Genomic DNA, 27,633 nt, shown 5'->3' with positions numbered 1-27,633 from the left:
AATAATCCCAAGGGAAAAGAATGCAGTGATTTAAAGGTTTTTACATCAACATTTTTCAAAAATAGGAAATGGTTGGTGGCTGTTTCTGAAACCACTTGCTTTAACACAGCAATCCAAACCAGCGATTTCGTGTGAATTTTTAGTTCTTGGTACGGTGTGTGTATATATATATATATATATATATATATATATATATATATATATATATATATGCAAATATAACTGTATGCTCATCTGCATGTCTTAGGCAGGTCTGCAACCCTGCCTTTCCCCATTATCACCCAGCATACAGCACTTCCACTGCAGCAAGGGATTCTGGGAAATGACATGCAAATGCGCACACAGTGTCACTTTTTGCCTCAATAACCATTTTTAACATGGTTCCCTATAGGCTTAAGCTTGCTGCATGGTCACAGCTTTGAGCACAGCCAGGGTTAAGGTGCATTCCCAGAAAACCACCCACAGACAGCTGTTTCAACCTTGATGGGTCTCATCAGTGTGGGGTTGATTTTACTGGGAATGCAAGAGAGGCCAGTTAATTACAAGCCTGTCACGAGAGCTTGCGACAGGCTGTAATTGACACCAAAACTATATATAAATATATATATACCTGGGTTTGAACTGGGACGAGACTTAGATATGATAAATAGAATTTATTCCTTGCTTTCCTGTGGAGGGGTTTTGTCACTTTTTTTACTCACCATAACTTAACTCAGTATTATGTTATATATATATATATATATATATATATATATATATATATATATATATATATATATATATATACACAAATGTAAATACAGCTGTATGCTCATCTGCATGTCTTAGGCAGGTCTGCAACCCAGCCTTTCCCCATTATCACCCAGCACCCAGCACTTCCACTGCAGCAAGGGATTCTGGGAAATGACATGCAAATGAGCACACAGTGCCACTTTTTGCTTCAAAAACCATTTTTAACATGGTTCCCTATAGGCTTAAGCTTGCTGCATGGTCACAGCTTTGAGCACAGCCAGGGTTAAGGTACATACCCAGAAAACCACCCACAGACAGCTGTTTCGACCTTAATGGGTCTCATCAGTGTGGGGTTGTTTAACTGGGTATGCAAAGAAGCTAAAGGATGGGCCAACCATAATACTGAGTTAAGTTATGGTGAGTAAAAAAAGTGACAAAAACCCTCCACAGCAAAGCAAATATGCAAATGTAAATACAACTGTATGCTCATCTGCATGTCTTAGGCAGGTCTGCAACCCCGCCTTTCCCCATTATCACCCAGCACACAGCACTTCCACTGCAGCAAGGGATTCTTGGAAATGACATGCAAATGAGCACACAGTGCCACTTTTTGCTTCAAAAACCATTTTTAACATGGTTCCCTATAGGCTTAAGCTTGCTGCATGGTCACAGCTTTGAGCACAGCCAGGGTTAAGGTGCATACCCAGAAAACCACCCACAGACAGCTGTTTCGACCTTAATGGGTCTCATCAGTGTGGGGTTGATTAATATATATATATATATATATATATATATATATATATATATATATATATAGTGTTCGACAAATACGCATAACCACACGCCCATGGCGAGTAGATTTAGGCCGCTGGCGAGCCGTGCTGCGACTCTATGAATTGCCATGCTTTTTTTTTAAATAAATAAATAATCCCCCTCCCTGATTGGGTTGACGCGGGGAAGAGGGCCGGCTGGCAGCTCTGGGTTAGCCTCGTCCCCTGATCTCCTCCCCCCAATCTCCACCCCCTTCTGTCCCCGATCTCCTCCCCTTCCTGTCCCCGATCTCCTCCCCCTCCTGCCCCCGATCTCCTCCCCCGATCTCCTCTCCCCCTGCCCACGATCCCGCTTGCTGCCCGGGGCGGGAGGTAGGCTGGGGGATCCCCGCTTGCTGCCCGGGGCGGGAGGTAGGCTGGGGGTGTCCCCGCTTGCTGCCAGGGGTGGGAGGTACACTGAGGGGGGTCCCCGCTTTCTGCCCGGGGTGGGAGGTCTCTCACCCACACTCTCACTCTCACCCACACTCTGGATCTCTTATTTACCCTATATATCTTAACTGCCCTATACCTACACCGAAATAACATATACTGCTTTCTTCCAGATCCAACTCTCGAGCTTCACACGGAAGACATCGGAATCCCCCCTAAACCAGAAGACAGGTAAGGAACACCTCCCCTCCAATGTATAACATTGCGGGAATGAGGGTACCTGGACATTGAGGGACTGCGGTTCAGGTAAGATCCCAGACGGGATAGCTGCTTTAGATATTGTGACGCGGGGGTGTCCAGGCACTAGTTATGGGGTTCAGGAAACTAGTCATTCAGATCTGACTTTTTTTTCTAAATCCGATATTTACACACACATACACATACACACATATACACACAAGTAACAAGGACTAATTGTAGTATAATGTAATACAATAAATAAACTAATGTCAAAAACGAATGTTCTTACTAGGAATTTAGTCTTTTTTTTTAAAAGCGGGTCTGGGGACGGGACTAGGGGCGGGGCTAGGTGGCGAGTAGATTTTTGTTCGGCGAGTAGATTTTTGGGTGATTTGTCGACCACTGTTATATATATATATATATATATGTATATATGTGTGTGTGTGTGTGTGTGCACAACCCTGAGGAAGGTCTCTATCTGCAGACCAAAACGTTGGCTGAGGTGCCTGTATTTCTTCAATACAATCTACATATGAAATATACTCCTGGTGTGCTGTCTCCTCATTTGCTGGACCACAATCTGGTAATATACCTACTACTATTGTTTATGGGATTAGCATCTGGATCAAACTGAAGCTTGTGTGCTGGTTGTTGCATTTTAACACACACACACATATATATATCTTCCCAAGCAGGGGGCCCCCAAAGCTGAACTGCATTCATTTCAGCTAAGGGGACCCCTGTATCTGGAAATAATTACCTCCGTAGGGTGTGCCGGTAGCCACTTCGCTCAGCTAGCAGGGTTCATGTAATGGCGAAGTTTAAAAACTCCCACACTTTGCAGGCTAATAGGAAGCTGTGAGGTCAGCAGGTTCGGCTCCCTATTGACCCATGTGATGCGGGACCTTTAAAACTTTGCAGAGATACCGGCAATCCCTTTGAAGGTAAGTATCTCAGGAAGCAGGGGGGTCCTCGGGGCTGACATTAATGGGGTTCAGCTTTGCAGACCCCCTGCTTCATCCCTTGAATAACAATTTTAGAAATGTACTCATTATCTAGAGGGGTTCGCAAAACATTTATATTGGTCATTTATAAGACCAGCATGCTTACAGTACGTGTAGCTGTATCAATGTATTTATATAGATATATAACATTCTAAAAATACTTGACTTGCAACTAAAATCAGTCTTTATTTTTACTTTTAAAAAAAATAAGATTTCAAGAAAGCTGTCTTTTTGCTGACAGACAAATACATGGGTCAAACAGGATTAAGTGACTTTTGAAAGAACTTTGGGACCACCTACTGTAAAAAGTATTTGGGGAACACTGGTGGTCAAATAACCACAGCTCAAGAATCTTCTGATACCATTTATACATACTGTACAGTGTGCTATGCTCACAAAAAGTACTAATGATAGAAAAGCCTCCAACTTACCTTCCCAATACAGCTTGCCGCTGTAGGCAATTGAATGGCCCCACTTCCATAGCAAGGCTAACAGTTTCACTGTAACCCAAAGTTGCCCTTTTATATCTGAATATAGAAATGAAAACGTTAAGCACTAGTAGCATAAAATATTTACCCCCTCCCTCACCCCAAAAAAACTTGAATTATTGTTATTATGAAGTACTGTATCGGCTATCAAAATATGGTCAAACAAAAATGAAGGAATGTAAAAACACAAAGTGTGCATGGCTGAGGGAACCCACAAGTGTGTTTATTTAGGAGCAATACCCTACCAAATATGCTATGTACTGTTCGTATACACACACAGCAACCTATTTAACAGTCTACAGTACATGTTAAAGATACAGTAAATAAAGTATAGAAATAAAGCTGTGATTGGCAAAGAATAAAAGCCGCTCTCTTTATGCTACAATATATCAGTCATTATGATCTGGTTAGAGTGATATACAGTACCCATGATATACTTTAATAAAATGGCATGTCAACTGCCAAGGAACACATATACAGTACAGAACATCATAAAAGGTTCCATATTCAGACTGTTTACAGTAATTATACAACTTAATTCTCGTAGAGATTTATGGTTACCAATACATAGTATTTAACTTCTATTAGTTACAATGCAATATTAAGATGAACATATTAAGTTAACAATTTTGGGTCTCATCCCTTCCCACCCCTTCTTTTCGGTTAAACCACAGTTTTTATGTGCTTAGAGTGGAAAGCTGAATCACACTGATAAATATGAAACACACAGTTGCAGAAAAACTGTATTTTGCCCATTGTATTATTATTATGTGCGTTCACGTCTCAACAAATCCATACCTGTGACATAAAAAGTGGCTGCACCGAACCAAGATATGCATACAGTGAATGGCTAGAAGTCCAAAAAGCACAAGGCTGACTGATCCCAGCTGAAAGGAAAAAGAACAAAAAGCTCAGTTTATCCTGCTTAGTACCAATGCTTTAGTTGGAGATAAACCAAGTAAAAACATCCTTTTTTTTTTTACTTATGACAAGGAATCTGAAATACACTTACTTTTAAAAGAACTTTAACACAACCAACACCTATCATTTTTGCAATTTATTGTTCTCTCTCATGCATGTGAAAATGATTATGCTGGATTAAAAAGCAGTACTAAGAAACACATGATTCTTTTTTAGCATGAGGGTAATTTGCCCCCACAAATCCAAACTGTGATTTCAATAGAATATTGAGAATAAATGAGTTTACACAACAGAAAAGCTATTAGAGTCTAAAAGATCACTTTGACAGTATACTGTATTAATTGTTGTTTCAACATGGTACGATTATGACATGTTTCATAATGTACTGTTGTACCTCAGTCTACAAAGGGCACACGAGTTTCCAGTAAACATTCACAATAAAGAGAAGTTAGTTATTTGACAACACTTATTATGAATAAAAGTGTTTTTAAATTAAGAACTGCTAATGAAGTATACTATTTTTATTGCATGAGTGTTTGGTGTGTCTATCAAGAAAATATCTAACGCAATAATTATCATGATACATTTCTTAATATTTGCCATTTGTCCAATCCCAGACGGAAAACGTATCGATGTTATAAGGACAAAGAAGTAAAAGAAGAAACTGAAGAATTGTGGTCTCAAATTAGAGAAACTGTAATGAAAGGAAAATGGCATGGACAAGGAGGATAAGGGAGAGAAACAGGAGAGATCAATACAGTGGCGAGAAAAAGGATGAACGTTAGCTAGACTAACCAAGGAGCCTGAAAGAAGAGAGGAACTGGGAAATGCAGGCAGAAAAACACAACACACACGGGTTATAAAGGAGAATTCTAATCAAGGAAAAGATGCACTGGTCTAACATACGTCATCATAATATATGCAATGTTAATTCACTAAAGCCAAACTTTTAAAATGAACAATTGATAATTGCTACCACACCGTACTAAATCACTCTTATACAGTACTGCAGTTCACTGCCCCCTTGTAGTCTTTGTTGTATACAATTATATGTAAATAGTGCTATGATGTAAAAAGGTAGCATAGGGGACAAAATAGCAAAAACGTATATTTCTGTGGTACTGTACGATCAACATGGGGTTTCGTCTAGGGATAGTTACGAGTATGCAAAGGTTTCTGTGCAAAGTAAAGGAAGGTGTTGATGTTTTCAGAGAAAGCAATAGAGCAAGATATTAGGAGACAATGTATGATATCAATGGGGATTGTGGGAGAGGCATAAAGCAACATGGGGGAGATTCATTAACCTCCAATACAGGTTTGCACATGAATTTAAAATGTAATCAAAGTACAGCAGATAACTTTTTCAAGAACTTACAGTATAAACAGGTCAGTTACCATCTTACTAAAGACACACAGGCACTGTACAAGTTGTTATGTTGTAGTTGAAAGATGGTTAAAATAACATTGTTCTGAACATTAAGAGTGTAAGTAATTTCAAACTGTGAGTTTTATGTAATTGTTTTAATCCCCAGATTAATCAAGCTCTGCTATGGCTTAACACACTCAAAATAGTGATTACTCCTATTCAAGTCAATCGGAGTTGGCACCACTTCAGCTGCATTATCCTGTACACAGAACTTCATGAAAAAAAAAAAGAGTTCTTAGGCATTCAAAATAACGTCAATAAAATGAGAACTTACCAAAATACCGGCATTTTTCATTGCAAGTGGAAGTCCTAGAAGTCCTGTGCCTATGTTTCCTTTCAAAAGATGTATAAGTGTTTGTACAAATCTGGAGAGGAAAGGAAACCAATCCATTACACAACAAAAAATAATAATATAAGGCTAGATCCTACTGACAAACTTTTTTAGACGTGCAGAGGAGAAAATGCACTTTATCTACCAAATATGCCATGGGCCGACGTGGGAACTAAGTTACTAAATAGTGCTAAGCCTTGCTGCACCCCAAAGCAGCAGTCCCAACCCCCTCTCTGTATATGAAGTATATATTTTTTTCCTCATTTCAACCAGAGTCCATTGGAGCTGATAAGCGGTACTCAAAACTACAGGGACCCCCCAATTGCCGTGATGAAGATGGCAACCCAATAAGAAACTGCTGTGTCATTACACAAAGAGGTCATGACTTTGCAGTGGCTGCCAAAGTGAGACCTAGTGCCATTGTTTCTTCTGGACAAGATTACCTACAATGGAATATCAACATTAAATATTTCAGGGAGCAGGGGGTCCCCGTTGCCTGGAGTGCAATGGTTCTGCTCTGGATTAAAAATAAAATTAAAAATATAATGTATATATCACATACACACCCAGCAGCATGGATTGCAGCTCAATTTTTTTGTCTACAGAGTTGTAACCTGGGGGTTTCCTGCAGCTGAAACATGTATGTATGTATGTATGTATGTTGTTATTTATATAGTGCCATTAATGTACATAGCGCTTCACAGCAGTAATACACACGACAATCATATAAATAACACAAATAACAGATCATTGGAATAAGTGCATCAGACATAAAAGTAACATTTAGGAAAAGGTGTCCCTGCTACAAAGAGCTTACAATCTAATTGGTAGGTAGGAAGAATGTACAGAGACAGTAGGAGGTCAAGCTTCATGTAATCAGGTGTATAGTATTTGCCACGGAGCTAATCACATGCTTCGTTAAGGAGATGTGTTTTAAGATGGGTCTTAAAGGTGGATAGAGAGGGCGCTAGTCGGGTATTGAGAGGAAGGGCATTCCAGAGGTGTGGGGCAGAAAGTGAGAAAGGTTTAAGACGAGAGAAGGCTTTAGATAAAAAGGGGGTAGAGATAAAACATCCTTGAGCAGAACGCAAGAGTCGGGATGGTGCATAGCGAGAAATTAGGGATGAGATGTAAAGAGGGGCAGAAGAGTGTAAAACTTTAAAAGTGAGGAGGCGAATTTAGTGTGAGATGCAGGATTTGATACGGAGCCAGGAGAGTGATTTCAGCAGGGGAGACGCTGAGACAGATTTAGGAAAGAGTAGAGTGATTCTGGTAGCAGCATTTAGGATAGATTGCAGGGGAGACAGGTGAGAGGCAGGAAGGCCGGACAGCAGGAGGTTACAGTAATCGAGACGGGAGATAATGAGGACCTGTGTCAGAGTTTTTAGCAGTGGAGCAACAGAGGAAAGGGCGTATCTTAGTAATATTGCAGGGGGGGAAGTGACAGGTTTTAGATACGCTCTGAATGTGAGAGAGGAGTCGAGTGTGACCCCTAGGCAGCATTCTTGCGCTACTGGGTGAATGACAGAACTTCCAACAGTAATGTGAAGGAGGTATAGGGGCCAGGTTTGGGATGAAATATGAGGAGCTCTGTTTTTGACATGTTAAGTTTAAGTCGGCGGAGGGCCATCCAGGATAATATCGCAGAGAGAAATTCAGAAACTTTGGTCTGTGCTCATGTAGAAATGTACTCATGTACTCAGCAGGTGTAAGGTCAGGGGTTGAAAAGTAAATTTGTGTATCGTCTGCATAGAGGTGATATTTGAACCAAAGAGATGTGACTAGGTCACCAAGAGAGAGTGTGTACAGAGAAAAGACAAGAGGTCCCAGGACAGAGCCTTGGGGTACCCCCACAGAGAGATCGATGGAGGACGAGGTGTTAACAGAAGAGACACTGAAAGTATGATGGGAGAGGTAAGAGGAGATCCCAGATAGGGCTTTGTTACGAATACCAAGAGTATGGAGATTGTGAAGGATAAGAGGGTGGCCCACAGTATCAAATGCTGCAGAGAGGTCGAGTAATATGAGCAGAGTGGAATGATCTCTGTCTTTGGCAGCATGGCGGTCATTTAGTTATTTTAGTGAGGGCTGCTTCAGTGGAGTGAGCAGTGCGGAAGCCAGATTGTAGAGGGTCTAGGAGAGAATAGGTGTTGAGAAAATCGAGCAAGCGAGAGAATACAAGGCATTCAAGGAGTTTAGAGGCAAAAGGCAGGAGGGAGACAGGCCAATAGTTAGAAAGACAGGGTCAAACTTGCTGTTTTTAGTAATGGTATGACTATTGCATGTTTGAAGAAAGAGGGAACGTACCAAAGTAGAGGGAGGAGTTAAAAATGTGTGTGAGCATTCTATTTTTATCTCCATGGGCCCCCCGCTTCTTGAAATATTCACTATCAGTGTTTCTGCTCTCTATTGGGAAATTAATATGGCTGCCATCCAAGCCTCACACCCATAGGGCAACTGGAAGACGCAGTGTCGTCAGAGTATGACATTGCAGCTTCCTATTGGAAGATCCTGAAAGCAATCTCTGAGTTTTATTCCATTTTAAAAGCACATGAAAGTAGTAAATATCGAGAGCAGTGGTATCCCCATAGGTAGGAACTGCATGGTTTGTCTTCAGGCGACATTGGTTTCGATTCTTAAAAAAAAATTGTATTACAAAACTGGGGAGAATTGCTGCTTTATATCCCATTCAGACAAATGAAACTTATGATGGGTTAAGGCTAAGCTTTATTAAATAACCTTTGGCCATGAACAGGTGAATAGATTTAGGGGCCTATGCAGAGAGCAGCGCTATTTCGAAATTCGCCATTTTTTGGAGAAAATCGCGCAGAAAGCAGCAGAAAATGGCGAGTTCCGAAAAACGCGCCAATTTTTCTTTTCTAGTTATAAAACTCGCCTCGCGGCTGGCGAGAACCTCAATCTCGCCAGTTTTAAAAATATCCGTATGCAGAGAGGAGCGAACGGCATCTAGCGGCTGTTCGCGCCAATAAAATGGCGCGATTGTCTCAGTTTTAACTCGCCAGAAAAAACTGCCGCTCGCGGCCATTGCAAAGGGAAAAAAAAAGCCGCGAATTTGTTTTAACACATTTCTGAAGCGCGCATCTCGCCAATTTCAACTCGCCACACGCATCCATGTTAAACATAGCAGAATTCGCACTTTTCTGCATATGGAGATTAAAACTCTCCAAAAAAGCTACTTTTTAATAAATTCGCCAATTTTAAAATTCGCTGCTCTCTGCATAGGCCCCTTAGTGTAACAATTCCAGATACAAAAATGGTTGAAGTGTATGAAAAGCTAGTGATAGTCTTTAAATAATCAAAATATTTTTTTTAAAGACAAAATGGGCCAGTGGTAACATTATTTCATAAGAAGCGGATGAATTCAGGTTTTACAATCTCGTAACACAGGTGTTTAAAATTATAAATAAAAAAATAGTGTTGATACTTGTAAATCTCTAATTTGCACTCTAGAGATATGCTCGTCTGGTAACTGTAAACCTGTATGTTTCCTTTGTGCTGTATGAGTAAACTATGTATAATGTATTCCCAATAGAAATGTCTCATAGTATTGTAAATGTATGGTATTTGGGTACAAGGCCAGCGTTACCTAAACCGGCCCAGGTGCCTCTCTGGCAGGGGTTCGGACTGTCATGCTAAGGTTTAAAAGGTTGTGTGCAGACTCCCCAACACCGTCCTCATTGACGCTGGGGTATAACTGCCCTGTACCAGCCATCACTCTTTTTTCTGCTCCCGATTCTGGGGGAGACTGTGTGCGAGTGTCCTGAGCCCGTTTGGCTCTGCCTGCATCCTGCTGCAAGTAAGCTGTGAGCACACCACTGCTTGCCGACAAGGGTGCCTGGTTCCCGGACACAGTGAGTAGTTTCCTCAGTTGGAGAAACCCTGTTCAGCCCTAAGAACAAGGAACCCTGTGTGAGACCTGCTCACTCAAGCAGCATCTCTCCTACAGTGTGGCCGGTTAGCAGACTATCACAGCCTACAGAACCAGCCTGTTCCAGCTCTGGAGGCTTTGGAGCAACCCAAGACTTTACTTTCTCCAGCTGGAGAACACAGACGCTCTTGCCACTATAACAGAGGCCGGGACTGTCATTACTTGTTCTGGCCTTTTTCAACCAGTGAGTAGATTTATTTCCTCCTTTGTTCCCTAGATTTGGAGACTCCTGCATTCAAGGAACTTTGACTTACTTGGCACCAGTGGCAAACTCCATCCCAGTGCGCTGAACTTAAATCTGGGACACCTCATAGTCTCCCCAGGTACCCTTTTTTATTCCCACAGAAAGTTACCTTTGTATATATCTATTTTGTGTGTGATTCACTGTTGGCATTTGCTACCTGTTTTATTAAATTCCTTTGTTTTGTCTAGCGTTCCAAACTAACCTGGTAGTTTGATCAATCCCTGATCGTGACAATACTAAAATACACAAAACATCAAATTTCAGTGCACTAAAGTATACATTGATAAATACCATTCAATTAAAGTCTTAAAGAAATTCATTAGAACAAGTTGTAAAGGTTTATGCACATGAATCAAGGAACATTTCCTTTACCAACATTACAATTGATTTTTGCATCATTTGCTGTTCTAAATGTCATTTAGACGCAATGGAAATAAAGTACATTAAATATAGAAAAGGTTCGAGCTTTGAACTGTAAATGGCAAAGGCTGAATATCCAAATAGTGAAATCTATTACAAAAACTAAGACAAAAGTTTTTTTTTTAATCTCAATAAGGAGCTATAAAACAGAATATTACACAAACAGAGAAAAAGAGGGAAAACGGGAAAAATTGTTTCATGCTGTACTTAGTCATTTTATTTTCCTGGAATCCTTCCATGGCAGTGGGCACACTTGAGTTAAGCTCCGCCTCTCGCCAAGACAGAAAAAAACTCTCCTATAAGTGAACCCTCCTCCTACCTGCAGCCAGTCTCTGGTTTTACCACCAGATGAAAAGTACACCTACATGATTAATACACTAAAAAAAAAAAAAACACAGGGACAAAATTCCCACTGCCACGGAAGGAGTCCAGGAAAATAAAATTACTTTAAGTATGACACCATTTTCCCTTTTCCTCTACATGCCCATGGCAGTGGGCACACTTGGGGTCTACTCGAGCAGCATTGAACAAAGGGAGGGGAAAGAATAACGGAGTCGCACAGAAAGATTTAGCCAGAAATACTCATTAAGCGACAGCTTGTATCACCTCCCGGTGGAAACCTTGGGTCAGCAGAAGCCTCCACGTCTAACTTCTAATGCTAAATAAAATTACTGAATACCGCCCACACAGCAGCCCTGTGCAGCTCGATAAGTGAAGCTTGCACATAAATGCCAATGATGCGGCCATTGCCCCGGTAGAATGGGCTGTCAGCCCCACTCGTATGGTTGAAAGTTCAGAAAAACAGCAGCTACAATGTATTCTTTTATTACTAATGTAACATTATCTATTGTTACAATTTGCAGTTCAAACAGCTGGGAATATTGGAAACAAATTATCATAAAGAGGAAAGCGTTGCAAATATCTTGCACCGATGGGGACATGGGGACTACAATCTGCTATAGAAATAAAGGATGTTCAGGATATTAAAACTCATTCAAAATGGCATTAGGCGTTGAATTAATACTTATTAAAAAATAATAATAATTTATCTAATACTACAAAATGAATTTATTTAAAGACATGTAGGATATTGTATGGATTGCCTTTTAATACACGATTTGATCCATCGCGCAATCGTTGCTTTCGTAGCCAGCGGTCCCTTCCTGGTACCCTCTGGAAGGACAAACAGCCTATATGACTTCTTGAAATCGGCAACCCTATATACCGTAAGTAGTGCCCCAGACAACGAACAACATACAGCGAATTAAAATAGTCCTTACCAGTGGTTGGATTTGGACAAGAGGGGATGATTATCTCTTGATTGAGATGGAGCAGAGAAATTACTTTGGGTAATTGAACTGGTCTCAACACAATTTTATTCTGATATAGGACTAAAAAAAGAATGCTTTGATGAGAATGCCTGTAGCTCTCCGATTCTTCTTGTCAATGTTATTGCCACTAACACCACTATTTTCAGTGTTAGCATTCTCAATGTAATTTGATAGGAAAGAAGGGTGGTTAGCCGTGTTGGTCCTTTCTTCCATGTAGTAACAAAGGAGAGAGTAGGAGTAGGTGGTATGATACCTTTTATTGGACCAACAAGTAGTTGAAATGTTACAAGCTTTCAAACTTCTCAATGTTCTTCATCGGGTATAAAAAAAATGCAGAAATATAATATACAGTGTATGTAAGAGGGATATCTGGTTACAACGGATGTATAAAATGTAATTTGATGTACAGTAGTGGTTCAAATGGATGTTTCATGAGACTTTTGAGGACTAAAGATAAGTCCTATGGGGGAATCTTATCTGATCTGCGGTCTCAAAATATTTCACTGCTTGAACATGTGTCTATCCCGGGCTCTAACTCCAACCCCTTGGATATCACCTGCTGTGTCCCACAATGCTCTGTTCTGGGGCGCCTCCTCTTCTCAGTGTGCATCAATGATCTTCCTACAACTTGCAAGGGAGCTTCAGTACACATGTATGAGGATGACACAATCGTATATGCACACAGCCCTAGCCTCTCTGACCTTGAACACGTACTTCAACCTGACTTTTTGAGACTTGAAAATTGGATTTCCCAAAACAAACTGTTTTTAAACAATGACAAGACAGTAAAAACTGGAATTTGGGACCAAGGCTAAAAAATGTAAGCTTCCAATGAATGAGCTCCAAATCAGAACCAACTTTAATACCATCCTAGCCTGTTACTAGTTTGAAATATTTGGTTATATGGTTTGACTCACACAAAAACACGGAATGCCCTCTCAGCCTACTGATAAGATACAAAAACCTTTCTAGAGTGGTGCTGTCAGGGTATAGACATATGCATACACGAAAGAGAGAGGACCCTATTAGGACGCACACTAACTCTACTAATAGTAAAATAAATCAATTTTATTAGGATATACTGTAAACTAGAACACAGATTAAAAATGCGCTTGACCAGCAAGTGGCTCGACTATTAAACTACCTATTGTAATTCCACCTTTCTCCTTGATTAATAATACTACAAGGGGGTGGGATATATACAGCTGTCACCTGGAATGTAGATAGGCGGCAGCGTATATCCACTGCCGTTGCTGTGTGGGTTAATAAATATAAGTAGCTCACTCCAGCTAGATATTAATTTCTCAGTCCACAATAGGTCATTCAGGATAAACACGCTGTATATAAGAGATAATGTAATGCACAGGGAGATGTACCTAAGAGCTAAATGGTCCTAGGATGACTAAAGGATCATGCTCATCTACAGACTAACACGTAAATAAATACATATCCACTCTGTTGGTATATAAGCTGAACACCTTAGCTCCTTATTGATCTGGTGTTCAGAAAGGGCACATAGGTCCCAGATATATAACCTCTTGAGATCCTGTAAGATGGTAATTAAATTGCCCACGTTAGCCTGCTGTATACAGAGTCTGATGTGATACTAGTGTTCACATGCAAAATTGCTTTCAAAACCCCCTTTTCACCTATCAACAACACTGTGCAACACTGATCTTTGCTGCACTAGAGAAACAGGGAGGGGAAATTAACCATGGAGTCAGTATTGACTCAAATGCTCAATAAAATGTGACAGACCTAAATGTCCCCAGTGTATATTTAACTGAACAACGTCACGGATGCTCACTTAGGGAATGCTTCCATTATTAAAGTGAGTACACCCGCTGTTGGGGCAAAAATAATGCTCCTAGCCTAAGGTAAACTGGTTATATAAAGAAACCACCTCTATTGTCTGGAGAGTCTCTGGTTAAGGTTATTTTGAAAGCAAAAATGACCCTGTATATTACTCCCGTTAGTGTTTCAGGAGATAAAAATACATACAATCCGGTCACTATAATGCTACATGTGGCCGGTAGAGGAGCTCTATGCGAACGTATACAGTGTGTCTAATTGCCGTCTCTACATACCATCTGAGACGCATCTATGTCGCAAAGTTCTGGTAGGTGCCCATGTATCCACTATGTTGCATCACTGTCTCAACTAGTGGCTACCACGTATGGCCCACATCTTTTTAAGTAACTAAACAGAAACCTCATCATTCACTCTATTCAATTTGAGATTGTAGATCTGCTCCATTAGCCTTTCTAAATTCCTTGTGTTTTGGCACATTTGTGACCAGGAAAAAAATTTCCTTGAAAAAAACTTTACATTACAAATGATAACCTGATAACATTTGAAGAACCCTTCTGTTTGAAATAATTTGAGCCAACACTGCCTTCAATTTGACGAGCCTTCCACCCACCAGCGACTGCATAGCTCTCCTCATCTCAGGTGAATTTTCCTCTATTGCTTGCGCCACTTCTGCTGGAACCGCTAAAGATTACCTTGTCCATCGCTCCTTGCCAGATGTCTTGTAAGGCTCCTGCCAGGGTAATAGGAAAAAGTACCCAGATTTGTTTTTAGAAGTCGCATCTGCCAACCAAGGACATAGCCATACCGTCCCCCGAGCGACTACTGACAGAGCCAGCAACTTTGCAGCCAGGTGTATCAGATCAAATGAGGATTCTGCTGCAGTATACTGTACTGTAAACTCTGTCGCCAGCTTGATCTCAGCTAAGGTACCAAGAATAGATAATCTTTTTACTCTATCAAGGGCCTCCTCAATATTGGCCCACCACATCCCTCATAGCCCTGGAAACCGAGGCTGTTGCTACTGCTGGCTTGCAGGTTGCTCCTGTTAGAAGAAATGATTTGCACAACACACTCAATACGTCTTTCAATTAAACCTTTAAAAGAAATTGCATCTTCCACTGATAGTAGTTCGTCTAGCCAATCTGGTAATGGTTGCACCAACTTTGGGAGAAGCCACCCAGGCCTTAGCCTCTTTATTTGTAAAGGGGTACATCTTATTAAAATGTTTCGGAGTAAAGACTGTTCTGTCTGGATGTGCCAACTCTACTTCAATCAAATCCTGGATCAACTTATAAATGGAAAATGATCTAACTTTCCTCTAAACTGCCTGTCTTGGACTATTCCTCTGGCTCATCAATCTCGAGTGCTTCTTTAAGTACTTTAAAAAAGGCTATCTGCAAAATCTGGATCATAAGGTAGAGGTTTCAGGTTGTACCTCCTCCTCCAAATATTTTTTTTTTGAACCTCCGAGTTCTCTGAAGATTCTCTTTACTCCAGGCAAGTCTCAGACCTGGATCACCCGAGATTCCTTATGGATCTGCAATGCTTATTGCAGGCTCTCTGATAAAAAGTGTCTTCCCAAATATGCTAAAAACGTTGACATCTGTTTTGACTGTTCCTGTGCTGGCACTCTAGAGTAGGGGTGTGGGAAATTTTCAGAGGGGGGGGACCCGGCGCTTACAGAGGCCCTGCACTCTTTCCCGCAACATATAAATAAAATTGCCATGGTAACACGATGTCACATGGCATTGCGACATCAAATGACGCCGCCAATGGCAGAGAAAAAGGTAAGGGTGGGGGGGGGGTGGGGTGAGCAGGGGGTAATAGCAAGCAGGGGGTGCGATCTCATGAGAATTTCAATACATTCCACCTGACCATCAACCTCAAACTCACCCGTTACTATACTATTACTATAAAGAACAACCAACTACAGACTTCTGTATACCACAAACCGACCACATAGTATCTACACACACTTTTAGTAATGAAACACCCTCTTATATTTCCACACCTACCCACACCATTTATATACACTCCAACTCCACACACACACCTTTTGTAAAGCACTGTATATACTGTGGGCTCTTTATACATTTTTATACACATACATACATACACACACACATCAGTAACATTCAGGGACTATTTAACACCTCAAGTCATAAACCGCATACTACACAGGGGGAGGGATAGGTTTCAGTCACAGATAACATTTCAAGATGCACTGTTTTTGAGTAAACCCCTTGCCTGCTTTATTCAATGTAACATCGCCGGAAGAGGAGAGAGGAGGGGTGGGGGAGGAGAGAGGAGGGGTGGGGGTTAAGAGAAAGGGGAGAAGGAGTGGCTCAGTGAGTAAAGACACTGACTGACACTGAGATTGCTGCAGGGGAGCCTGGTTCAATTCCCGGTGTCGGCTCCTTGTGACCTTGGGCAAGTCACTTTATCTCCCTGTGCCTCAGGCACCATAAACATAGATTGTAAGCTCTACGGGGCAGGGACCTGTGCCTGTAAAATGTCTCTGTAAAGCGCTGCGTACAAATTAGCAGCGCTATACAAGAACATGCTATTATTATTAAAGGAGAGTGAGGATGGGAGGAGAGAAAGGAGAGAGCGAATATGGGAGGAGACAAAGGAGAGAGCGAGGATTGTGTCTGGTAAGTCCAACCAATGGGAGGTGGGAGGGGCACACGGCTGAAGGTTTGCCAAGGGTGCCATATAACGTGCACCGGCCTTTTACACATTGCTTGTACAGTATATTTGCAAATGTGCTCTGCAGGATAGCAATGTCACAGTTAGCTATGATAATGTAAGTACTAAAGGTTTTCTCATTTTTGTTGTAATAGTATCAAGTTTGTTGCAGCCACTCAACATAGTGTAGCAGAAAGGTATCTTGCTGCACTTGTAACCTATATACTGTAGTATCAATGTATACCAAATACCATACAACACTGTCAAAGTATACCAAGTAGGGTATTTATTATAAAAGAAAAAAAAAATCTACAAACATATCAATACAAAAAGCATCAAATATAACCAATAAAAATACACAATTTACATTTTATTTACACTATATCCAGAAAACATTTACATACTTCTATCTGAACACCCGCCCATCTTCTCTCACATGACTTTTTTCCCCACCTCTCTCTCTCTTCCTGTGCTTTATTTGTTTTATATGCTCCATAACGTGTTTAACTGCACAGGTTACAGGCACAACAACCCTTTCTGTGGAGAGAAGACTTTTTACCACCAGTAGACTGATAGAATCCATAGCATAATCTATGTAGACGTATGTTAGTCCAGTAAATGGTGTGTTGTTGGATTACAGTTTCTCAGCCAAACCTGTTAGGGCAGAATTATAGCTGGTGCAGCTGATGCAGACCCATGGCATTAAGGGGCCTGTTGCGTAGGCTCCCATGTTGAAATGGTATTTTCAATTTTCCCTGGTGGTCTTCATAGTAAGAATTCTAGAGCGTTACTTTTCACTGCTTAGAAAATGTCAATCACCACCGAGTAGGAACATAATTGAGCCCCAGAAACCACAGTGCTGCACTGGAGTGGTATAGTTAAGGGGGGTGTACAGTAGGGTGCCGGAGGCCTAGAAATGTTGTGGCACCAGGGCCCACTGTCCTCTTGTTCTGCCTCTGTATTGGTGTAGTATGCTTGATTTGGACCATGTATTGAAGCTATGAGGAAGCTTGCTGACCATGTTCTGGAGTCTCCCCGCACAATAATTTGGGATCCCCTCTCTTACTTCAAATGTAAAATCATCTCTCTTAAATTTTATGGCCATGTCACTGACCTCTCCCATACATTTTTTTTTTAATAGTTTTTTTTTATTGGGTGTATAAAACATTAAAGCAACAACATTACAATACAGTGGGGGGGATAAGAAACACAGAAAAACATACTTTTAGACAAAATTGTTTTTAGTATTGCTCATCATACATATAATTTCAAAATTCAACACATTAACACAAATAATAATAATAAAAAGAAAAAACAGATAATAGCATTTTCAAAGATTAACATCAAAGCCATCACCACACAGCCTCCTAACAGAATCTGGCATAAGACTCCCCATTCACCATCTCCACCATCAAATATATACTATCATATTTTCTCAAAGCCAAACTTATCTGTGACCCACCGCAATCAGTCTGAGGAGATCACAACAGGTATGCTCAAATGTCTGTATGATTGAATCCCTATCTTGTGGTGACATAGCATCAATAAACTTTGCCAATTTTTTTTTTTTTAATGCTCGGTTCATAATTTGTCTCAGCTTCTAATTTGTCCATCATCATCAATTTATTCAGATAAATTGATTCAAATATCTAAAGTGGGGGATTCAGGCTTTATCCATTTCAACATAATAACTGTTTTCCTTGCTGCAAGCAAAACAATCTCTGCTAGCCTTGGGACATTGTTCCTTACATTGACCTCTTTCCAACTTTCCATATTTCCAAACAGCAGGGCTAAGGGCTCTTTTATTGTAGTTACCCCAATAACTTCTTGAATATACTACAGAACTTTATCCCCAAAACAGAAAGAACCAGACAATCCCACAAAATGCTTTAAATCTTCTTTTTCCTGGGAGCACTTGAGGCACTTATTTTCAAATTTCTCTATCCCCTTATAATTGATATCGAAAGCATAATAGTCCCTATGTAGTATCTTATGGTTTCAGACTTTTTAAAAGACAATTATTCCTATGGCAATAGTTTATTAAAGGAAGTGACATACGAATGGGACTATATCTGGGTAATTTACACTGATGAAACGGGCAGCAGGACACTTAAAATTGAAGTTTAAGCCCGGTCCCCTTTCATCAGGGTCACTGCCCATGACCTGTTGGTTATTGTGAGGCACTGTGATTGCCTGTGAATCTATTTCCCAAAACCCTGTAAAATTATACATCTTTATTTAAAGTAGTGGTTCTATGTATTTTATGCTTACAGGGGGTTGTAGTACCATCTTACTGGACATAGGGATCCAGGTCAGAGGCCCCTTTCCCCCGGAGAGGCATGCACCCTTTCTGGACAATTGATTACTCTGGGCGGGGCAGGACACCCATGAAAAGGCACATTTGCCCCATTTACGGCCATTTTTCCAGGATTTGGGAGAGTCAGGAGGAAAGAGCAGAGTCCAGTGAAGGTTGTGACCAAAAGGTTCTCTGCTGGTTTTGCACACGGACTAAAAGCAGAACTTTTTTCTACGCCACCATTCAAACCGCCCTTGTGGAACAAAGAGTCGGATCCCTTCATCTGGTAACGGTCACCGCAGGCGCTCTCTTGATTGGCTGATCTGTATCTCCCACGCAACATGACATCACATTCGGTCAACGGTCAGACTTGTAGCCACACCCCCTCTTCTCGGATTGGCCTGTTTGTCCTTCTCTCCGTGTTTTGATTGGACAAACATTGTTTCTCCATGGTTTTAAGGGGAGGGGAAAACTACAAATGCCAGGCCGTTTCAGAGTCCCAGGCTTGTGGGTAGTCTCTGTGATCGGAGACTACCTGGAAATATGAGTCGGCAGAGATCGGAAAACTTTGTAGCTGCAGAAGAGGCCGGATTTGCGGGGGACAACCTGGGTAAACGAGTTTACATCGTGCCCAGCATCTAGTGAGTTAGGAGACACCAGTTAACCTCATAAGTGCCGAATCTGTCTATTTTATGTACTGTATATACTGTTTTTTGTGTTTTAACTGCGTTTTGTGTGTTTGATGTTCCCTGTTGACGTTTGCTAGAAAAAAAAACAACAAAAAAAAAACAAAATAAGTTCTTTTAAACCCCTTACTTACTCTGCCTAGTGCTGTAATCCTTGTACAGATGCAGCAACGAGTATTAGAACTCTGCCTGGGTAGATTCTGGGGCAGTCTCACAGTAAATGCCTCAACGTTGCTGCAACATTGCCTCAACATTTTTGTGAGATTCTTAATGGCCTGAATGGGACTGCAGGGACCCCTGCTGTGTTAATCCGATGGGCCATTAAGAATTTTACAGAAATGTTGAGGCAATGTTGAGGCATTTACTGTGAGACTGCCCCAGAATCTCCCAGGAATTTCTCAGGTAAGTATTCTAATACTGGTAGCTGCATCAGTATAAGTCGTCTGGTCTTCCATGAGACCTGGTCTACCTTTTCTCTTTTACCAAAACACCAACAAATATTTATCAATGTTTTTTAATGTAAGTTTTAAAACATGGTGAACTGATACCTGGAAGAGTTTTCATTTCCTCCTTGCTACTTACTTTTGTGATTTCAGTGTGTTCAACGACAGTTTCCAGAAGAACAGATACTTCCCGTAGACACCGGATACAAAAAAAAAAAAAAAACTTGCATAGCAAACTATGGATGGTACAGTCCTTACTCAGTGATCCCCTTTAAACTGCCACTAATATAAATCTAGTAATGATAAAAGGCTCTTACTTAGACCATTTCCCATTATTAACAAGGTGCACCTGGTCTCTTGTTAATAATAAATGGTCTAAGTAAGGCCTCGGGCATGGTCAGCGCACCGTGCTGAGGCGTGCTGCTGCTCGGCACTGAGCCCCTGCAGCCGCAATGAGAGCGGCTTTAGCAGGGGCTCGCGCACGCGTCCGCACGCTTGGGGAAGCGTGTGTCTGACGGAGGTTTGAAATTTGGCGCTCGCCGGAGCGCAGGGACGGTCACGTGAGCGGTTCACCCAATGAGGGCGAACCAGCTCCGTGACGTCATTGGCCCGCCCCCAGACCCGCCCCAGACACACCCACGGACGGCGCGCTGTGTAAGGCCAGGGAAAGCACCGCTTTCCCTGAGCCTCAGGGCGCCTCAGCCCGGATCAAAGCACCATGTCCCAGGCCTAAGACCCTTTATTCATTTATAGTGTGCTTTTAACCACTTAGTTTTTTCTATTTCCCCAGCAAACTCCCTGCTCTCTCCTCCCCCGCCCTTACATTGACTGGCTCTATGATAAGGACATGGTGGGATAAGGGTAGAGTCAAGGTTTGATAAGCAAATGTTTTCCTATTTATAGGCTTCAAAGAAAAATAATGTATTATCAATTTCCAAAGAAACAAAATCAGCCATCGTAACTTTTGTTTAAGGCTGCGGTCGAGTCCCAGTGACTGCCTCGGCGGACACTTCAGTGTGCGCTGTGCGCACAAGCACCGGTCCCCCAGTAACTCAGGGCCGAGTACATGCATCGGCGCACATTCAGCAGCCACGCTGTACTGCAAGATTCCACACACACAAAAAAATAAATGTGTGTGGAACATGGAATGGAGCCGTGGCCACGCCCCCACCGGTGGTTCAGCCAATGAGGGCGAATCAGCCGCGTGAGGTCATGGCCACGCCCCCGCAAACCAACCGCCACGCCCCCACCCATCGTAACCTCTCCCTCCCAGGACCGCGTGTGCAGCGCTGTACACACACCGCCTCCCCGCCGGGCGCGCTTGCACTGGGACCGCAGCCTAACTCTTAGGAGTGCCCTTAGAACGTAGCCGGCACATCCGGAATTCGGGCACCAGTCACATCATGGGATCGGGGAAGTACTGGAAGGGTAGTGGCACAGTAAAGGTTAAAGGAAGCCAATTAAATGATTACATTCGTTACAGAAAGTTTTTAGCCGTGATATGCTTTTCATCATTTCATCAGTTTGCCACCTAATCTATTAGCAAAATATTTTATTAATAAAAATATATACTGTAAAACACAAAAACAATACCCAGGTATTGGAAGGGATACACAACACATAAAGAGAAACCAAACAAAAGTGACATTTTGCTTTAAAGGCAAGCAACATTTTTGTATTTGTTACAGAATAGTTATGAACATTAAAAAGTAGCCAGGTTGCTACTTTTGTGATATAGTTATGTTACAAGAAATTCCAGGGATCATAGGCATCAGTGTTATTTATTATCTAATTTATTTGCCTAATCAAACGCCGTAGCTCAGAAAACTGTAAAACCTTAAAGGGGAAAAACAGCTTTGTCAATTGAGATACACTGAACTTACAGGAATTTTTATCATATATTTAAGAATTCTAAACTGTGAGAAAGTAGAAATGGTCAAATCAAGGGATCACGCAGGCAGTATAAAACCGACAGTACGTACGTTAAGCCGTTCTCATTACCAGGCTGGTAATGTCGCTGAACCACTTGCTCTTCATCAGAGATCCCATCGGAATTCCGTTCGTCTCCAATTAGAGGCTTCATCACTTCCAAATCTACAGAACAGTCACAGGGATGGTCATTAGTACTACATACAACCCGAATGTTCAAAACTACGTTACTATATGATCTGAATCTCTGACAGTTGAATTTTGATGCGACTTGCTTTCAATATAAAATTCCTTCTTATGCGAAGAAATACTGCCAAGCATTTCAGAAGGTTTAAAAAAAAAAAAACACATACTATAGGCAGTCTTAATTCAGCACATAATAATATATTTTCTTTGAAGAATTATATTGCATTTAATGAAGTAAATCATTTTAGTAACATGCTAATTCTTATATCGCTGGAAAGCTATGTGATGAATTTTAAACAACGCATTTTAACGTTTTTTTTTAAGTTTTACCTTACCAGTTACTTACACAGTAGTAGAGAGAAAATTCAATTGCTCAACCTACTTTGTATTGTTCAAGTAGACAAACTATTGCACAATGTAGTACTAGAGCTTATTGAATCTAGTCTGAGGCAACAGTGCTGTTGTAAACATTCTAAACTGTTTTGCATATGTTCAGATGTAACCAACCATGGTACCTATTAAGCGATGCCTTGCGTCAAAGCTGGCGTGTTATTCAATGTGAGATGTGACGTGGTGCTATTGAAACAAACTATGTGCGCAAAATGACACACACATGTAATGGCTACACAGTTGTTCAATTACAATATGGAACATATACATCCTAACCTTTAACATCATTCTGCCCTATGCACCCTCCAAAACATTTACACACACACAGATACGTACATGCTCTAGACACCCTCCAATTTAGAACATCTATACAAACTCTCCAATCCCTACCCTTTCCTTCCGCAACCTCTCCATACAACGTACTCTCATCAGCATTAGACAAGACCTGCTCCTGCCACCACAGGTCGCCCTCAACAATCTAAGTCACAATCGTAGCACACACACACTTCACTCAAAAGTGCTCACGCACTACGGAATGTTACTGGAGGAAATCCCATTCCCACTGAGAAGACTATCTTAAAATAAAAATTCATGCTTTCCTCCTATAACACTGCCCTCTCCGTTGCCAAGAAAACCTACATTTTTTCACTCATACAAACCATGTCCTCTAACCCTCAATGTCTCACCACCTTTATGTACCTTCTCCACCCAACTATGTCTGCACCAATTTCCACGTTCTCGGCCCGAGTCCTTGCCACCTACTTAACAGACAGAAGATTAAGTCCATCAGACTTGATATCTCTTCATGTCAAGCTCCAGAGGCCACTTCAACCGCCTCTCACAAACCTACATCCGCTCTGCTCATTTTCCCCTGTGCTCCTCATCTCTCCCTACAACTTGCCCCCTTCATCCTATTCCTTATTCTTCTGTGCACCCACTCTTGCACACTAAGCCACACAATTGACTCACCTTTTTAACTCTCACACCTCTGGCACATTCCCATCTTCTTTCAAATATGCCAATTGTAAAGAAACTATCACCTGACCAAGCCGCCCACTCTTCTCCCCTTTGCCCCCAAGCTACTAATGCCCCTTGTATAAACTGCCTGACTCTCCAACTCCCTGCTTTACACTTTACAATCTGATTTCCGTCCTCTACAATCCACCAAGATAGCACTAACAAGTGGCTAATGACCTACTCACAGCTAGATGTAAGGGTCACTTCTCACTACTAATTCTCGTTGAACTCTCTGGTACCTTACACACACTGTTGATCACCCCCTTCTCGTGAACATTCTCCACAAGGCAAATTCTCATTTGTAGGCTATGTAACTGTTTATACAATATACATAACTCTGTATTTCCATTTTACCACAATGCAAAATATGTTAGCGCTTTACAAATAAATGATAATACCAATAATGTAAAACAACATGAGAAAACCATAGATGTTACTTTTCCACAAGTAGAGATGTGCTGTTGCATTCAAAGGCATTTAACCAACATTTTAAACCCTTGATGTTAACACCAATTCGCTGTGTAATGTCAGATTTGCTGCAATTAGTTATCACCTATACTATTTAATCCATTGTGCATGAAAATCATTTCTACTGTGCATTAAAGAAACACTGGAAAAGTATGCAATTATTAGCAATTGGTATTTAAAACGTAAAGCAGGATATTTTCATGCAGTAGCGAACATCAGTAAGAGAAATTTCTGTAAAGAGAGGCTGTCCTAATGTGCCTCTGTTATCAGCTCTCCGCTTCATTGGCGAGTTAACTCTCTTCCTCTCATAGGAATAGGACAAGATGTAATCAGCGTCTTCGGTTATACAACTACTCCCTTTCCTCCCCCACCACGCACACCAGTTTTAAATCTATTTTTAAAGCTAAAACAGTTAACACATCATATATCCGATTCATAACTATCATTACTGCATAGGAGACTCCAATAATAAAAGAAAAGAACGGAAATATGCAGCCTTGTAGCAAACATAAAAAGCTATGTGGGGGACTTATTTACTAATGCTTTTTTGGTGAAAAGTTGGCGCACAGACATTTTTAAATTACACCTATGTACTAACCTAAATTTTCTCAAACTCTTCCATCAGCGTCAAAAAGGATTCATTTTTTTACGCACAGATGGACCGAGCTTGGCATACAAATATTAATGTTATGTACTACAAGAATATTTCAGAAAGACAAAAAGTGTCTGCCAAGTTACATTTGGTGTAAGGCAAAAAAAAAAAAAGAGTCCGTTAATAATATTATCACAGAATTAACATAATGTGAGGCACCAAAACTTTTTTAGCACTGATAATGCTGCAGATTTTGTTTTAAAATAATATTTTAGTACATAGGCCCATATTTGTTTATGAAAATAACAATCTACACACAAACAAAAGATCAGGCTGCAAGTTGCAATTACCCAGTCAGAATATCATTAGTTGCTGTACAGCTGCGATGCTCCTTTGGAAACGAAAACATTTCCAGCTTTAAAGCTTTTATTTCTGAAGAGGCTATTAAAGTAAAGTCATGTTTTGCAGTTCCCCAATGATATACTATAGGTCATTTGCCAAAGGACTTGATTAAAATGATCAATTTTTATTTATATGTATTTATTGCCTTGAAAATGAGCAGTTCATTGACCTTTGATACAGCAGACTAAAGTGTAATGACAAATGACCTCTCAATCTTTGACTTCAATTAGCCTGAAACAGCTTGATATCAACAGTATCACTCCAACCAAACACACTGCAGTGAAATTAATAGCCATTTCTCCAAGCTTGTTCCTGAATAGGTCTGTACTGAACCTGATCCTTCATTGTCTTGAGAAAGTCTGTGGACGTGAAACAGCTTTGGGTACTGGTGAGGGTCTTCCCCCATGCTAATGCAGTTCATACTATATGTATATCACTTCTACTGATATATATGCATAACTTTATTTATATAGCCCCATTCAGGTACATAGCACTTCACAGCAGTAATAAACGTGACATGCTAATGTAACACAGTGGGAAGAGAAACAAAAAGGGTTAAGTTGATCAACTTGATACTACAAGTGTATAAATATAAAGAGACAGTGATGGAGTAGGAGCAATGCATGATTAGAAAGAATATCAGAACACAGACTGGAGGGCTAAGGGATGACTCCCAAAAGAAAATCACTTGTATGAACACCACTTTACTCAAATATAACTTTGAATAAAATAAATAGATAAAACTAGAACCAATAACCCTAAAATGAGTACATATAAATGTTGATACACAGGAGTTGAGAAAAGACAGATACCATTTTTGAGCATAATTAGCAATGTGTCCCAAAAGTAGGCACTGCAAACAGGGTACATAGCAATGCAGGGCTGTGATAGCTAGAAGTAAATTAAATGAGCTAAGTCAAAGTCAGTATGTATATATGACACCCTGATTGGTCTCAAAAGATGTGTCCTGAACCATAGTAATATAAAATGGTATAAATCAGGATCAAATGATAATTAAACCAATACCACCCTTATGGGAAAGCTAATAGTATTCCTTGACAGAGTGGTATAATATATGTGATGAGAACCAATCATACACTGAGGGTGGTGACAAACTGATATATAGGGCCCTTAGGCGAGATAATATAGGTGTTGGGACTGTAACATTATTCTGTGTAACCCAAAGTATAATGTTATCAGCGGTTTAAAAATCATACACAAATTACCCGTTAATCAAGATGCATCAGCTGATATTGTGCCTCAAACGAGTCCCAGCTGCACCATAATGAAAATGCTAGTATGCATAGATATGAATAGTAAACGGTAGTCATAGGCACTGCCTCTGGGTTCTAAACTAACAAATATGACAGTAGCTAATCCCTACAGTGCTTCAATGATAGGGTCACCAAGCGCGGGCATTAATGGTGCATTTTAAATACCTCAGACGTTGCCACAGAAACTACAGACGCTTATCTAGTATAGGTAAAAAAATGTAAAGTGTTGCACTTAGTAGACTAAGGTATACATTGACATAGTTAGATGAAGTAATAAGTAAATAATAATTACAGTAAGTCTAACAAATAATATCAGTATTATGATCATGGATTTTGACACCCATGTTGTCAAGTTGGCTGTGAAGACTAGGAATGTACATGGACATTGTTGACCACCACATAACTATAAACAGACTCTGATCAATCTCACGCAAGATATCTTTAATACTAACAGAGGATGGATAGCAGGATTCTCATAGCCAAAGCTATGTGGATAGGGATCACTCAGATAAAAGGAGTGAATGTAAAACCCTCATTGAGCCCATTTGGACTTCTAGTTTTTAATTTATATATCCATTTGGCCTCAATTTGTAGGAGTCTCCTGTCAACATCACCACCCCTCAACATGCCACGCAGATGGTAAATGCCTGCAAAGGATAAACACTTAACCTCACCATGATGGTATAAGTTAATATGCCTGGCAACTGGCGTGTCCAATTCATGTTTCACTGAATTTACGTGTTCAAGAATACATCTGCGCAGTTCCCTAAATGAACACGTGATATGGTCCAGTAAATATATATATATATTAATTGGAAGATTCAACAGCGCCTGGGTGTGTACTAGCCCCACAGTAGACTCCTGACAACTAACAGACCGCAACAAATGTTAGCACAGATGAACCGTATAAAACAATTGTAAAAATGTATTATTATAAAATATATATAGGAACTCAGATGGTGGTCATAAGTATTGATGGTGAGTGTGTGGAAAATATAAAAAATGTAAAAATTGTATATGCATAATTGTTGTGTGTTAAAAAATATATTGACTAAAAAATGATCAATGATGAACTATTATTGCAAAAAACACTGAAAAATATGATTATCAAAATATAATATAATTAGGTGATATGTATTAACCAAAAAATTAAAATGTTAAAAAA

General features: G+C 40.5%; 1 protein-coding gene across 3 annotated transcripts in view; it reads right to left on the bottom strand.

Moving 5' to 3' along the window:
- SLC36A4 (solute carrier family 36 member 4) overlaps positions 1-27,633 on the bottom strand; it is a 273,729-nt gene that overhangs the window by 218,725 nt on the left and 27,371 nt on the right. For all 3 annotated transcript variants that reach the window (XR_012800035.1, XM_075592525.1, XM_075592526.1), the window contains exons 2-5: positions 22,193-22,304; positions 6,285-6,375; positions 4,462-4,550; positions 3,607-3,702 (exon numbers count right to left, since the gene is read on the bottom strand). Coding sequence is in view for 2 of the 3 variants with exons in the window: in XM_075592525.1 (XP_075448640.1) it covers positions 3,607-3,702; positions 4,462-4,550; positions 6,285-6,375; positions 22,193-22,304 (388 nt within the window). In the remaining variant the exon portion in view is untranslated. The remainder of the gene's footprint in view (positions 1-3,606; positions 3,703-4,461; positions 4,551-6,284; positions 6,376-22,192; positions 22,305-27,633) is intronic.

Source organism: Ascaphus truei, chromosome 3, assembly GCF_040206685.1.
Source record: "Ascaphus truei isolate aAscTru1 chromosome 3, aAscTru1.hap1, whole genome shotgun sequence".
Classification (NCBI taxonomy): Eukaryota; Metazoa; Chordata; class Amphibia; order Anura; family Ascaphidae; genus Ascaphus; species Ascaphus truei.
Note: the sequence above shows the minus strand (reverse complement) of the source record. Positions and strands in the feature narration are given on the sequence as shown.